Below are 16,773 nucleotides of genomic sequence, written 5' to 3' on the forward strand. Positions count from 1 at the left end.
ACTTTTTTTAAACATTGTGTTGAGAGGCCTTAACTAAGCCATCAAAACATTTGCTGAATGCTCACGTTTTTTTTAAATTGAAGTACAGTTGATTTGCAATACTGTGTTAGTTTCAGATGTACAGCAAAGTTATTCAGTTTTACATATATATATATTTATTTCAGATTCTTTTCCACTATAGGTTGTTACAAGATATTGAATATAGTTCCCTGTGCTATATAGTAAATCCTTGTTGTTTATATATTTTATGTATAGGGGTGTGTATCTGTTAATCCCATACTCCTAATTTATCCCTCCCACAACTCATTTCCCCTTTGGTAACCATAAGTTTGTTTTCTATGTCTGTGAGTCTGTTTCTGTTTTGTAAATGAGATCATTTGTGTTATTTTTTTAAATCCACATACAAGTGATATCATATGATAGTTGTCTTTGTCTGTCTTACTTCACTCAGTACTATAATCTCTAGGTCCATCCATGTTGCTGCAAATGGCAATATTTTATTCTTTTTTATGGCTGAGTAGTATTCCATTGTATATGAGACATTTTTATCCATTCATCTGTCAGTGGACATTTCGGTTGCTTCATATCTTGGCTATTGAAAATAGTGCTGCTGTGAACATTGGGGTACATGTATCTTTTAGAATTAGAGTTTTTGTCTTTTCCAGATATATGCCCAGGAGTGGGATTGCTGGATCATATGGTAGTTCTATTTTTAGTTTTTTAAGGAACCTCCATACTGTTCTCTATAGTGGCTGTATCAATTTACATTCCCACCAACAGTGTAAGAGCGTTCCCTTTTCTCCATACCCTCTCCAGAATTTATTATTTGTAGACTTTTTGATGATGGCCATTTTGACCAGTGTGAGGTGATACTTCATTGTAATTTTGATTTGTATTTCTCTAATAATTAGCGATGTTGAGCATCTTTTCATATGCCTGTTGGCCATCTGTATGAATTCTTTGGAATGTCTATTTAGGTCTTGAGTCAATTTTTTGTTTGGGTTTTTTGGTTTTGTTTTTTTTTGATAATGAGTTATATGAGCTATTTGTATATTTTGGAAATTAATCCCTTGTCAGTAGCATTGTTTGCAAATATTTTTTCCCATTCCATAGGTTGTCTTTTCTTTTTTTTTTTTGGTTTTTATTTGAATTTTTGAATTTTATTTTATTTATTTTTTTATACAGCAGTTTCTTATTACTCATCAGTTTTATACACATCAGTGTATACATGTCAATCTCAATGGCCCAATTCATCACACCACCACCACCACCCCCTGCCACTTTCCCCCCTGGGTGTCCATACATTTGTTCTCTACATCTGTGTCTCAGTTTCTGCCCTGCAAACTGGTTCATCTGTACCATTTTTCTAGGTTCCACATATATGCATTAATATACGATATTTGTTTTTCTCTTTCTGACTTACTTCACTCTGTATGACAGTCTCTAGATCCACCCACGTCTCAACAAATGACCCAATTTCATTCCTTTTTATGGCTGAGTAATATGCCATTGTATATATGTACCACAACTTCTTTATCCATTCATCTGTCGATAGGCATTTAGGTTGCTTCCATGACCTGGCTATTGTAAATAGTGCTGCAATGAACACTGGGGTGCATGTGTCTTTTTGAATAATGGTTTTCTCTGGGTATATGCCCAGTAGTGGGATTGCTGGATCATATGGTAGTTCTAGTTTTAGTTTTTTAAGGAACCTCCATACTGTTCTCCATAGTGACTGTATCAATTTACATTCCCATCAACAGTGCAGGAAGGTTCCCTTTTCTCCACACCCTCTCCAGCATTTGTTGTTTGTAGATTTTCTGATGATGCCCATTCTATCCATAGGTTGTCTTTTCATTTTGTTTATGGTTTCCTTGGCTGTACAAAAGCTTATAAGTTTGATTGAGTCCCATTTGTTTATTTTTGCTTTTATTTCTTTTGCCGTGGGAATATGACCAAAGAAAATATTGCTACGATTTATGTCAGACAATGTTTTGCCTATGTTCTCTTCTAGGAGTTTTATGGTGTCACATCTTATATTTAGATCTTTAAACAATTTTGAGTTTATTTCTGTATATGGTGTGAGGGAGTGTTCTAACTTCATTGATTTACATGAGGCTGTCCAGCTTTCCCAACACCACTTGATGAAGAGACTGCCTTTTCTCCATTGTATATCCTTGTCTCCCTTTTTGAAGATTAATTGACCACAGGTGTGTGTGTTTATTTCTGGGCTCTGTATTCTATTCCATTGATATATATGTCTGATTTTGCACCAACACAATGCCATTTTGATTACTATAGTTTTGTAATATTGTTTGAAGTCTGGGAAGGGTTTGTTTTTTTTCCTCAGGATTGCTTTGGTAATTCAGGGTCTTTTGTGGTTCCACATAAATTTTAAGACTATTTGTTCCGGTTCTGTGAAAAAGGTCATGGGTAATTTGATAGGGATCGCATCAAATCTGTAGATTGCTTTTGGTAGTATGGCCCTTCTAACAATACTAATTCTTTCAGTCCAAGTGAATGCTCTCTTTTAATAGGTACAAAATTCTAAAATAATCCCTGGATTAAGGTAAATATAATAAAAATACCAGTACTACAAAGAGCTTATAAAAGTATATTAAAACATTAATTTTTATCAAATTATAACTTAACAGAAGAAGTTAAAATATTCTCCAGGTAGAAAAGAACTTTCTTTTTGGAGAAATTAAATAAATGCCTCACTAAATAGTTACATGTGGTAATATTATCTGAAAAATATACTCCAGTTTTGTGTGTTGTTTTTAAATAAAGTCAGTGAACCTGAATTAAAATGGGAACTATAAATAGAGAAATGAAGAAATGTAGAGAATTATGTGAGAAAAAGAAAGTTAGAAAGTATGGGAAAAAAGAGCCCAAATAGGACAGAAGGACAGATAAAGAGAGGAGAGGAAAAAGAGATACATTTAGTGGACAGTAGAGAAATTGGTGCCGAAGAATGCCTACTGTTACTTTAATTAATTAAACAGATTTTGGAATATTCTAAATGCTTTCAAATCTATTGTCTAATCAATAAGGGCATTAACATAGTATTTGCAAAATATTGAGTAAGTGCAAGAGAATGGGGAAAGATTGAACAAGGAAATTTAAATAGAACTTTACAGGATTAAAATGACTAATAACCTCTGCTCTAGTCTTTAAAGACAAATATATAAAACTAGCTATGGCATGCATTTTTAGCTGCTTTGTCAATAACATGTTGAAAAGCAGTTTCAATGGATTTGGTGGATCAAATGCTGGGTAGAGCAGCTGTGGTTTTGGTACAGTGTCCAGCAGGGCAATCTCAAAGTCTGTCTCTTCACTCTGCAAATTGAGTGTATTATTTCCAGAAACTTGAGAGAATATACCCAAACACAATGACTTTTTTGCAAATAATCTGACTTATTTGAGGAAAGGGCACCTTAATTTCTGTTTCAAAATGGTAATATCCACTTAGTGGAAGAATATTTTGTGGTAATGCAAGAGTCTGTCCACTTGTGGAGGCAGATTGTATTAACGAGACATAAAATTTTTAAAGAACTTCCTTATGTATTCAGAAGCCTCCCAAATCAGTGGTTGAGAGGTAAGAACACAATATCCTCTGTAAGAAAAAAACTATATTTTTAAAATGAGTATAAACAAGGACTTTAAGAAAAATTTTTTAAAATTTGTTTCAATATTTAGAAAAAGCAAAATGCTTAAGCAGTTGGGTACTGGGAAAAATAATTGTGTGTGTGTGTGTGCGTATTATAAACAAGGTAGTTATATTAGCTTTCCTCCATTGAGAGGACACTTATTTCACTGCACATCTTTGGTATTTCATTTCTTACAACCCCTGATATAACAGTTCTGCCCACAGGGTAACATAAGGAAGTAATCACATTGGGGAAATAACAGTCTCATAATCACACTATGAATACCAGCGACAGATGCAAAAGACATTAAGGTTTGCTGTAAAAATGACAGATTTCATGGTTTTTTTTTTTTTTCTTTTAACCAAGAAAGTGGACTCTTTTTAAATTCCTAAAGGAATATTTTAAGTAGTACATGTTTCAGGAAACATGGCAGATGTTCTTCTGTCTTGCGAAAAGGAAATTTGGCTGAGATTCCTTCTAACAAGTGAGTATTTTCTCCGTCTGACTTTCCTACTCACTCATGAAGTTTTCAGAAAAAAACCAATCTAGATTATCTGATGGCACATACTAGACAGATAGGCCTTGCTTTGTATTTACTTAAAAGGAAATACTGACAAATGGCTGATGTTTATCATATAGTACAATTTTTCTTCTTTAACTTGAGATCATGCCATTTTAACTTTGGGATTATGAGTGTGATTATGATTATTATTATACAGATCTGATGTTCCTTCTGTCCAATTTATCCTTCTCATGCCTTGGTCTCCTTAATATTTCTAGAGGTCCATTTTGCTAACTTCATATTGTTTTCCTATTATCTACTGAAGAAAGGCAACAATTAATTTCCTCCCATAATTTTCCATCTCCTTATTGCTTCCAAAATATAAGCACAAACCTACTTGTTTATTAAATTTTTGTTGACTACCTACTAAATGTTAGGTATACTTTCTAGATGTTAGTGCTGCATATTTGCTTAAGACCCAGCGCTAAAAAAAAAGCTTCAGACTAACTGAGAGTAGGAACATGCAAATAGCAATAATTGCAAAATTACAGTGCAAACACAGGAACTATAGTTTAGGTAAATTGGTACTTCTCAGATAATTGTGCACTATAGTTATCTTGAAATCTTGTTAAAAATCCAGATGATGAGAATCCACCCTAACAGATTGTCAGTCTTTATGAGATTCAGCCAAGCATTTGCACTTTTCACCAACCTTCCAAGATTACTCTCACAATGGCCAAAGTATGAGGACATCTTGTATAATGTAGGTGATGACACAGAGAAGGTAGTGATCAAAACTGTTAGAGGTTCCTGGTGGTGGAGTCAGGGAAGACTTCACAAAAGGACAAATCTAAGTCCTTTTGGCAGATAAGAATTAAAGTATATGTATGGAGATAGCTTGGTACTTTGAAGGGACCTCCTAGGATGTAGGTGGACATAAGATACTTTATTCTGGAATCAGACTTAGGTTTCTGTCTTGGAACTGCCATTTGATAGCCATGTAACATTAGGTGATTTGTAAGGTTCTCTAAGAACTCAGTTTCCTCACCTATAATATGTGATAATAATAGCATATAACTTGAAAGATTGTGTCAGAGTTAAATGAGATCATCCATGTAAAGTGTTTATCATAGGGCCAGGTACATAGTAAACCCTCAATAAACATCATCCTTTCCTGATAATGAGATGAACCCACATGACTGGGTTGTATTTGTCATTGTCATTGCATTTTAAGTGCCAGAAGATTAGATTAAGGAGATGACAGACAGGTTTATTTTGCAAAAAGAGGAGATTCGTTGAAGGGTTTCAATTTGAGGAGTAACATGGTCAGTTTTGAATTTTCAAAGACCCTTTTATTTTGGAAAGTGGGGAATGCATTGCAGGAAGAGAATATGCCCAAGGAAAGGAAAGTGGGGAATGCATTGCAGGAAGAGAATATGCCCAAGGAAAGGAGTAGCAGTGGTTCAAATGAGAAACTGAAGATGGTTATTGTGGTTGTGTAAATGAAATGTTAAAAGATGCAGGAGATAGTTAGGTAAAATTGAAAGATTTATGACCAGTTAGATGTTGGAGATGAGAGAGAGAGAGGTGTAGAGGATGGTTCTTAGGTTTCTGGTGTTTTGTTTTGGTTTTTACTTTAGATATCACTTTGTATATGATCACAGTTTTGCTTTATTCCTTTGGAGAGTGGGCCTTTTAATGTTTTAGACTTTTTCTTTGATTTTTAGATCTTAGATATTAAATTAAATAAATTAAAATCAACATAAACACTTTTATTTACCTACAATATTAGATCTCACACCTTGCAGTGGGATCTAGGAACCAAAAGTGCTTCCCAATTTAACTAATGATAATGCCAGTATAGGTATAAGCTTTCAAGAATGAAACTTATATGGAAGGTACATTTGGTGCTACTTGCAATGTAAGAAAAAATGGTAAATGGATACCACATTTTACATATATATATAAAATCATCCAGTAATCATCCAATAACCTGTATATTTTATGGTCAGCTTATTAGCCTTCTTAATTTTATCCACAAATTCATTTTGCCATGTAACGTAACATGCTTGCCGGTATAACATCAAGGGAGCCAAAATCCTTTCTACCACACTAGGACCCTAAGTACAGGCTTAGTCAGTAGACTAAGGATGTTCTATAGGAATTTTGAAGAGAATTCATAGAGATTCATGAAGAGAAGTTCAGTTTGGGTAAAGCTTTTTTCTGACAGTAAAAAGTGTTAAATGTTAGTATCAGTTATTGAAAGATTATGTAATCCCTTCTGGGAACTTCTGAATTTAGGATTAGACACTTGTCTTCCAAGATGGCTTATTTTTTTTTAACATCTTTATTGGAGTATAATTGCTTTACAATGGTGTGTTAGTTTCTGCTTTATAACAAAGTGAATCAGCTATACATATACATAAGACAAATACCAAGATGGCTTTGAAAGCTGTTTTCCTAAAGATTGGAAATGGGTTGAGTGCCCTGTCAAACTTATTTATTTACCAGTTAGGCTTTTAGAAGTTAATCAAACTATGGTAATCAATAAAAAACTGATTTTTTTTCTTTTAAACTATAAATTCAGTGTTCTCTTAATACTCACATATCCCAGATAGATACTTCAGAAGACATATAATGTAGTGGACAAAAATGATTTAGAATCCCATTTTTATATCTATTTGAATCTTTAACTTCCATAGATAGAAAAACATTTGAAATTGAGTAATAAAATTCTAGAAAATAGAGATTAATATTTCTACCTTTTAGTCTCCAAATACTTTTAAAAAAATCTTTTCCAGTTTTATTGAGAACTAATTTACATACATCATTGTTTAAGTTTAAGGTGTACGAAATGGTGGTTTGATTTACATATATTGTGAAATGATTACTACAACAGGTTTAGTTAACATCTGTCATCTCATATAGATACAAAAGAAGAAAGGAAAAAAATTTCTCCTTGTGATGAGAACTCTTAAGATCTACTCTCTTTTAACTTTTCTGTATATCATACAGCAGTGTTAACTATAGCCATCATGTCATACATTGCACCCCTAGTACATTATACTTATTTATCTTATAACTGGAAGTTTGTACCTTTTGACCACCTTCATGAATATATTTTTTAACATTTATGGTCATACTGCTCAAACTATGCTCTCTTAGAGGTTGTAGTTTTTCCACAAATCAGAGCATTTTTTCTAAGTTACGGACACACAAAGTGAGGTAATAAATATAAATTTGGAAATTTACTCCAATTACATGTTTCTGAAACTTTGATGAATTCTATTAATTTTATGCTAACAAATTACCTGATATATAATAAAGTAGCCAACATTAATGAAAAGATTAAGAAAAAAAGTCAATCTTGCTTTCTGTTAATAACAAAAGGGATTGAATGTTGAAGAGAAAGAAGGCAGGAAGAAGAAGATATGTTTGCCTAGCAACCTTGGGAGACACAACTACAACTAAGGCAAATATACCAGAGTTCCAGAGGTTAGAGAATAAAGTTTTCTCTGCTTAATCAAGATAAGCTGAAACACTTGTTAAGAGTGTCTGATTTACATTTTCTGATATGGGCTATCATAAGTTGACATGAAGCTACATCATTCTTTGTGTTGGGAATGTGTACTGGTTTAGTAGTCATGTGAATAGATTTAGCTGCTCTGAGTTAATATATTTTTTCCAACATTTTTCTTGTGTAAAGTTATCACATTTTTTCTGTTTCCTGATCCACAAGAGCACTGAGAGATGGGAATCTGTTCTTCAATTTGTGTGTGTGTGTGTGTTTTAGACATATATGATTCTGGTTATAATTGCATGTCTTGCACAAATGTATTTGTTGCTAGGGAAAATGTCCCTAGTGCAAGAAATGACATTAATTATGTCAGTTGTTAATAGGCTTCCACAAAGAGAACTTGTAGTTTCTAGTTGCTTTGCCACTTGGATTCTGGTCCAGCCTCGTCATTAACAGTCTTGAAATGACTATTTGATTGTAATATGCATATGTAATTTCCCTCACATTTCCTAATATTTGTGGAGGCACACATATAAATCTCACTACTGGAGAATCCTAGAGGGCTAATGAACATCAATAAATCAATGAGCAATTTTTGGTTTTGAACTTATAAAGTGTACATATTTTAAAAGGAGAAACTGCATGCAGTAATGGTGTTACAAATTTAGGGGTGCTCAAAGATCTCAGGATGTAGTCTCTGAGGAAGACAAAGGTAATGTTACCTTAATGAATAGATTTGTCTCTCCTCCCACACCTGAGAACACTCATGATATCTGCCACTAATAATTTCGCTGTCAATCTTGTGAAAACTCAGGCGGTCTGAAAACATCTTTTCATCTTGTGCAATAGTTAGAGGGCTAGTCTGAATACCCAAATCATAAAAATAGTCATAAAGTATTAAATGCTCAGAAATGTATCCATTTAACTCTAGCTTATAAATTACAAAAGATTTCAATTCAACACAATAGTTATTTTACTGCTCTCCTTCCTTGAGCAATATGCTTAAGACATAATGCATTAGGTCTTAATGAGTTTATTTTTATAATCACTAAAAATGTTTTCCTCCTTTGGGCTAATTAGATAATTGATTATTTGTGAAAAATAGTGATTGTAAGATTTATATTTTTACCTAAACTAATTTTCTTGTTCTAATTTATGCATATCATCTCATAAAATATTATAGAAACACATCCTGCCCAAATTAAATTATTAATATTTGTCATTTCTAATCTAAATTGCCATTAACTTAGAATATATTACATGCAAATAAGTGTAATTGATCTTTATAAACACATTTCATTCCTTAATCATATAGGGCCATTCTAGTTTTAGCATAGTTTGCTCTTTTCTTTTAACCAAATTTATTTCATGATCATCTCAACTTTTCATGTCTTTGTGCTGTTGACTTAGAGATGGCTCAGCCTAAGTTTCTGAATTCGGAAAGCATTGTGCTTTTGTATTCCTAAAGTTTCTCTGGTTATATCTTGAGGCAATAACACTGCTCTTGGTCTCCTGGATTGTCTCATAGAAAAGCCAATATGTTTAGCTGTATATAGAAACTTTTCATTGTGAATTAATTATAAAACTGAAGGTACGTAAGTTTTTGACCCTCTATAGAAATCTTTACATGTGTTCTTTATATTCCTAGAGTATTTATGTGAGACCTATTGATCTTAAACATACAGAGACATACTTTCATGAGAACAGAAAAAAAAAAATATCCTTAATGGAATGCAAATGGACAACCTCACTTCCATGCTTAAAACCATTCACTAATGCCAGTTAACATTTGTTGAGAGCTTCCTATGTTCCTGGGACTATCTAAGTGTTATGCATGTATTGTTTTCTTTATGCATCACCATATTCCTATGAAGTTGGTTGGTATTTTTGCATCCATTTTATAGGTGAGGGAACTGAGACATAGAAATCATCTCAGACTTTATAAAGATAAAAATTTAAATAAAAGCAAGAAACTAGTGAAACCAGGATGCACACAGAGGACAGAGGTTGTGTTCTTAATAACTGAATTTTCCCTCCATTACTCACAGAAGGAAACTACAACTTTCTACACTGGTTAAGATTATAAGACTGTTTACACAACCTGCATCCTGCCTCCCTTTGCAGCTTCATTTCTTGCTGCCTTTCCCAAAACACTACAGTATGTTTTACCAAAAAACACTCCCTCCTTTTTTCCATAAAACAAGGAAAAATAATTTAAAACATTATTCATTTAACATGCCAGGACAGCATATTCACCTTCCCCTTCATTATCATGAATTGGTAAAGTGTATTACTTTTTGGTATTCACATAGGTTAGTTCCTGTGAAATAATTATTTAAACAGAAGACAACCTTCATATATTGTGATTGTTCAACTACACTGAAATCATCTTTTAAACCAACCCCCTCTCTTGCTCCACCAAGAATTTCTTCAGAGCATGGTTTCTTATGTTGCTAATTGATCTTTGCATTTCCAGCATGCATGTAACACAATAAGAGTATACAATAGGCACTCAATAATTGCTTATGTAATGAATGAATGGTACCTACATGCCAGATTCTATTTATTTTATCGTTTCACTTATCTTTATTCTGTAGGCTAAAATTTGATAAGTAGTATCTATTACTGAATATTCAATTAGTTTCTCAGAGTAATGCTGAGTTAAATGTTAAGTAAGGTAAATGGAAGTAAAGTAAGTAAATAAAAGGATCAAGGTAAATGTGAGAGAAGCCTGTACCACATGTTCCTGAACTTACACTGCTGCTCATCAGTGACTACTGGAAGTCAGAATTGTTCCTCCTAAAAGAATTTAATCGACATACAATTACATGTAACATAATAGTATTTGACAAATTTTCTTTAGTAGATTAATTAATTAATCCAAGGTACATTACGGTGGAAAAAGTCTGCATGCTTATCATTGCTGATTTCTACAAGTCCAGAAACTAGTAGCCCAGCTCATATTGAATTCACCCTTTGATTATCACCAACTTCTACATTATTCTCAAACTGTTATAATGATAAATATGGAATGCCAAATGATAATTCTAGCATATTAAAAAACCCTTAAATATGGTGCAAACATAGAAATAATGGTTATTTGTATCCATTATTTAGAGAAAAAATTTTAAATTGAAGACATGCGATATGTTTAAAATAACAAGATCTTCACTATCACTGAATACAACCTCTTGTTCAAAGACGTGGTTCAGTTCCTGTTCTTTTCTCACATGAATGCAAATCTAGTATTTTTGGTCTTTATTTTCAATAAATTTATGCATGGTTTGTCCTGTCAGATTCATGAAGGGGTTTTTCTTTTTACAAAACAATGTTACTGGGAGTCTTAGCAATAATTTAGCTTCTCCCTGTCTCCCTCTCTCATTGCATTAAAGACTCATTAAAATCATTATGGAATACTATATATATATATATTCAGAATGATCAGATATAAATGATATGATTAACACCATTTTCTCCTCCAGGTTGCCTTGTGGTCAGAATTGGAGAGAATATTTTTTGTTTATAAATAAATGTGGGAAATTGAAGAACTGAGGTTTTAATGTTTTTAGCCAGGGTAACTAACCACAGTAATTTGACAGCAGGTTTAATTAACTGTGCAATTTTTGATATAGATTTGTCCCTGTATTCATTTCTGTTTGTTTTTGGCTACAACACCTAGTTAATTGATCCAATTCCCATTAAAAAAATTCACTCAGAGAGCATCTTTGATTGCCAAGGACATAATTTTACAAATTTTACACTCATAAGGATGAAAATGACTTAATATGCTGATTGGCTTGGTTAAGTAGGAGAGAATCCTTTGCAACACTTTTACAAATACCTTTTCTTTGTTGATTCCTACGAATAAGTTATTGCTATTGTTACTTATAAAGAAATGAAAAATAATTATTAAAGAAGACATTTTTAAACTATTTAATCACTCAGTTTTGTAAATTAAAAAATGACTTTAAAATATGAACTGTAGCATTTTCAGATATCTCTGCTTTATTTTCTTTAGTGCATGTAAAATAATTGAATGCAAAAAAATGAGAGAGGTCATCAACATATGACTTCTCTTTCTTATCTATTACTTCATTACCTTGGTTTCTTCCCTGAGACAATCATATTAAACAGATTAGCAGATCCAACTCAATCTCTTCTAGAAAAATAGAAAGCAGTATATTCTTGTACCCCCAAGTTCTCTGCTAATACTAATTCATCTAACAGATAAGTGATTTTATTATTTACATTCCATTATAAAAATTTCAGAAATGCAGGAATATACAAGAAAACACATAAAAATCACCAATAATCTCATATCAAGAATCATAACCACTGCTAATATTTCACATATTTCCTTTTGGTTATTTTTGCCTGTGATTATTTGCATATAAGAATTTTTAACCTATGAAATTGTTATTGCATAGTTTATAGAGTTTTATATCACATTTTAAAGTTAAAACTCTTTCATAAATATTTTGCTGTATCTGTATATATTATGGAAAAATCTCACTTAAAAATGAGTCTCTCAATATTCTATGGCATCACTGTGCTGTAGTTTTATTTATCCTCCCAGAGGAGGAAATCACCACTTCTGGATATTAATAGTTTTCTGTGTGTATGACCCTGAATGGAGTACTTTGATAGAAAGAAAAGAGAAATTAATGTGTACTAAATTTGGCCTTCTCAGCAAGAATGACCACATAAATGACCTTAATGGTGAAGGGTAATAAATGTACTGTTCAGGACTCCCAAGAAACTAAGATTGTACCAAAGGAAAGTGAAATCATACTGACAAGACATATATGCTTACATCATAACTTGTTTTTGATTAGTACTTCTTGAAAAGGGCTCTATGAAATCGGATGAATTTAATGTGTAAGACCCATTAGTGGGTGTTGAATGAGAAGAAAGTAAATATAAGACAGTTTCTGTCTTTCTTGGATCTCAAAATCTGGTAGGGGAAGTGAGACATTTAACCCTTAAAATTTTAACAGTAGGTCACAACTTAAGGGTAACTTATCTTTCCTAGTTCTATAAATTCAAGATTACAAAAAATCAAGAAATATGGGATTTGACATATGTATAGGGACCTAGCTAATTGCAGCACCAGGCAATGGAATTACAGTCCACATGACCCTATCTCCTTTAGGACTGTCTCAAATGCATTCCCAAATGGCCAATTTACTCCTCCTCTTTACTGCCTTACTTTCTAATCTAACCATAACTCCATCATGTCACTGCTTTTATTTAATTTTCTATCCTTTAATGTGACATCATTTTTAGCTACTCTGACCATTATGTTATTAGATAAACTATCTTCCATTTGCAGAGATAGACATTTGTATTTATTAAGAAATAAAATAGGGATGCACTTTCTTTTATATACTATTCATTCATCTATACAACGAATGTTTATTGAGTGCTTGCTTAAGACTCTGTGCTTCAAGCTGCCCTTCTGGAACTTATATTCTCACAGGGGGATAAACATTGAACAACTAATTACATAATTATTCATTATTAGTTTATGTCAAATACAACAAAGGTGATGGAGAGGGTGGTGTTATGTATGATAGCATCTATCAGAGGGAAATAACATGGTCAAAGAGTGAAGGAATATATACGATATAGTCACACTTTAGAATTTAGTTTTTAATGTTTTTTAATAAAGAAATATATAGTGTGAATATTTATAATGAATATGTTATTAACACACATATATAATGATTTTGGAGTGGTGACTGCTTCCTCCCTCCATTCAAATATGTATTAGATTAGTTCAAAATGTGAACTACAGAGAAATAGATAATAAACATTGGCTCTTATTGAAATAAAAAGTTTTTAATAATAATACATTCACATGTTTGAAAAAATGTTTTGGCAAAAACATCAAACAATTTTTATTCCTTTAAATGAATCATTTTAGAAATAATGCCATTTGCAGGAACGTAGATGGACTTAGAGATTATCATACTAAGTGAACTAAGTCAGAAAGAGAAAGACAAATACCATATAATACCACTTACATGTGGAATCTAAAATACGACACAAATGAACTTATCTATGAAACAGAAACAGACTCACAGACATAGAGAACAGACTTGTGGTTGCCAAGGGGGAGGGAGGGTGGAAGAGGGACAGAGTGGCAGTTTGGGGTTTGCAGATCCAAATTATTATATATAGAATGGATAAACAACAAGGTTCCACTCTATAGCACAGAGAACTAAATTCAATATCCTGTGATAAACCATACTGGAGAAGGATATAAAAAAGTATATATATTTATATATGTGTGTGTATATATATATATATATATATATATATATATGTATAACTGAATCATTTTGCTGTACAGCAGAAATTAATACATTGTAAATAAACTATATTTCAATTAAAAATGCTAAACTAAATGAATCATTTTAGAAAAACCTTTTACTTTTGTATGCTTTTATTCTTTTTTTTTTTTTTTTTTTATTTTTTTTTTTTTTTTTTTTTTTTTTTTTTTTTTTTTTTAAATAAATTTATTTATTTATTTATTTTTGGCTGTGTTGGGTCTTCGTTTCTGTGCGAGGGCTTTCTCCAGTTGTGGCAAGCGGGGGCCACTCTTCATCGTGGTGCGCGGGCCTCTCACTGTCGCGGCCTCTCCCGTTGCGGAGCACAGGCTCCAGACGCGCAGGCTCAGTAGTTGTGGCTCACGGGCCTAGCAGCTGCGCGGCATGTGGGATCTTCCTGGCCCGGGGCACGAACCCGTGTCCCCTGCATTGGCAGGTGGATTCCTAACCACTGCGCCACCAGGGAAGCCCTGCTTTTATTCTTTCATGTTGAAAAATAAGTTGTTGATGTAAAAATAATGGAAGGGTTTTGAATTATATCATAATCTCCCTTTCAGAAGAAGGTACCAGGTGATACGGACAAAACAGCAAATAATTTTTTTAGCCATTTTACTAAGAATGTTTTACAGATATAATTTCACTTTATTATCACAATAAATTATTATTCTTATTTTTATTTAGGGATTTTCTTTTTAGGAATTTTTATTTTTATTTCACAGAAGACATTTAGGCTGTGAGTTAAAGAAGAATTTACATATAATCACACAGCTAATTAATGGTTGGTGCCATGAAAATTGAAATAGTTCTGTGGTGGAGTTCCAAAGCACATTGCTGTAACCATATACCGTTAAATCTTGTTCACAGAACATTCTTAATGTCTCAATGTAAAATCTAGTTTTAATGACACCAATATTCAGCTTTGGTAATTTAATATGCATGATTTAAGCATTCATCATTTGAAAGTTACTTATATTATTATCACTAAATATTCTTAGCTATTGGTTTGGATTCCTGTCCTGAACCACAAACTCCTAGCAGTGGGCATAAAATTGGAGACAGATATATGGTTGGTGATGTAGTATCCTTTCAGTGTGATCAAGGCTATTCTCTTCAGGTAAGTCTATTTTAAAATTTTAGCTTTGATTTTCATTACCCTTTCAGAATATTTTAACAGACTAATCGTTGATAATACACAAGTTATAAAACAATATTGATCTCAGGCTGCATAATTTAACATTAAATCAAAAGGTATTCAATTTGTCAGTGAGATATTCGTGAGAGAAATTGCTGGAATGAATAAATTTGTTCTGTTTGCAAATAAACAAAAATGATTTTTGAATCAAAATAAATCTTCACTTTTCTCTCTGTTCACATTGGATGTGACCACTGAACTGGATTTTCAGAATTTGAAATAAAAATGAAAGTGATACTTAAAGCATTAAATGAAACTTCCATGATAATAAATTCCCCAAATCAGTAAAAATCGACTACAAATAAGTTTTGCTAAAACTGTTTATTTGCAATGTATATTCTGACTTTACGTATTTATATTAATACTCTTTTGTTGGTGTTTTAGAAGGTCTCAGTATATGACCTCATAAAAATCTCCCTAAAGCATAGACCTATTAAGAAATTAAGAAAAAAAATTGAGACAGAAATTATTTCACATGTTAAGTAAATAAATTCTTTAGAGGAAGGAAAAGTAAAAATGAATAATTTATAGTCTTTAAACTTGTATCCCAAATTATTAGTCTCAGAAGTGAAATCAAATTTTTCTGGACTTTAAAATTTAATATACCTCAGTTGACTTTTCAAATTTTTATGAAAGAATTTTATAATCATTTTTTAATCTATCTCATCTTGAATATTATTGCAATTTATTATAAACCACTATGTATATGGCTATTTCCTTTGTATAATTATTGCAGTACCTTGGTAGAAAATGTTTTGGCAGAACAATGTTAAAACCACAGTTTTAATGTGATATAGAGTCTTAATTTTTCTACCAAAAGCTTGTTATTTTTTACATTTTATCACAAGTGTATATAATTACCTTTCTTGTTTTAAGTCACACTAATATTTCCAGTAATGTTAAAAAATATTAAAATGCAATATATTATTAAGTTTGTGTTCATAATTATCATTCACTATCCTATGTTATATTTACACTTTTAAAAATCTGTGCTGAACTGCATTGTCTTGTTTATATAGGGTCATTCTCATATTACATGCATGCCTGGGCCTGTGAGAAGATGGAATTACCCAATCCCAATTTGTTTGGGTAAGTTAAAGAACTATAAATCATTTATTAACTGTATCAAATTTTAAAGGTACACCTTATATATGTTGTTGTTCAAACATATAGTTTACCTTTTGTCAGGTTTTATGGAAATTATATTTTGAGATAAATGATTCACATTTTTTTTCTTTTTTAATTTTAAATTTTTACATTTTTTTTGCCCCAAACTTTAATATCAATGGATGACTTAAAAATACAAATTGAGGAAAGGTATTAGGTTTTTTGATTCCCAGAGAGTTTTCTCAATATGATGTAGTAGAAGTACTCATAGATCAGGAAAATAAGTAAATATACTATTGCTTACTATTGAGCCAAAATAGATAAGGAAGCTGGAGTCTACCAAAGGGAGCATGACACCCCATGAGATGTCTTCATTGGTAACAGGCAATTGAGATATGGGATGTATCAAAAGAACACTTGGGGCTTTGAAAGTATGGGCCCAAATTTTTGTCCTAATTTAATGCAGCTTCCAG

At 32.1% G+C, this 16,773-nt stretch overlaps 1 protein-coding gene across 3 annotated transcripts in view; it reads left to right on the forward strand.

Annotated features, from left to right (window-relative positions):
• The window catches only part of CSMD3 (CUB and Sushi multiple domains 3), a 1,196,954-nt gene that overhangs the window by 1,054,312 nt on the left and 125,869 nt on the right, over window positions 1–16,773 (forward strand). For all 3 annotated transcript variants that reach the window (XM_036830958.1, XM_036830959.1, XM_036830960.1), the window contains 2 exons: window positions 14,997–15,115; window positions 16,213–16,282. In XM_036830958.1, the coding sequence (XP_036686853.1) occupies window positions 14,997–15,115; window positions 16,213–16,282 (189 nt within the window). The remainder of the gene's footprint in view (window positions 1–14,996; window positions 15,116–16,212; window positions 16,283–16,773) is intronic.

The sequence above is a fragment of the Balaenoptera musculus genome, chromosome 17, assembly GCF_009873245.2.
Source record: "Balaenoptera musculus isolate JJ_BM4_2016_0621 chromosome 17, mBalMus1.pri.v3, whole genome shotgun sequence".
Lineage (NCBI taxonomy): Eukaryota > Metazoa > Chordata > Mammalia > Artiodactyla > Balaenopteridae > Balaenoptera > Balaenoptera musculus.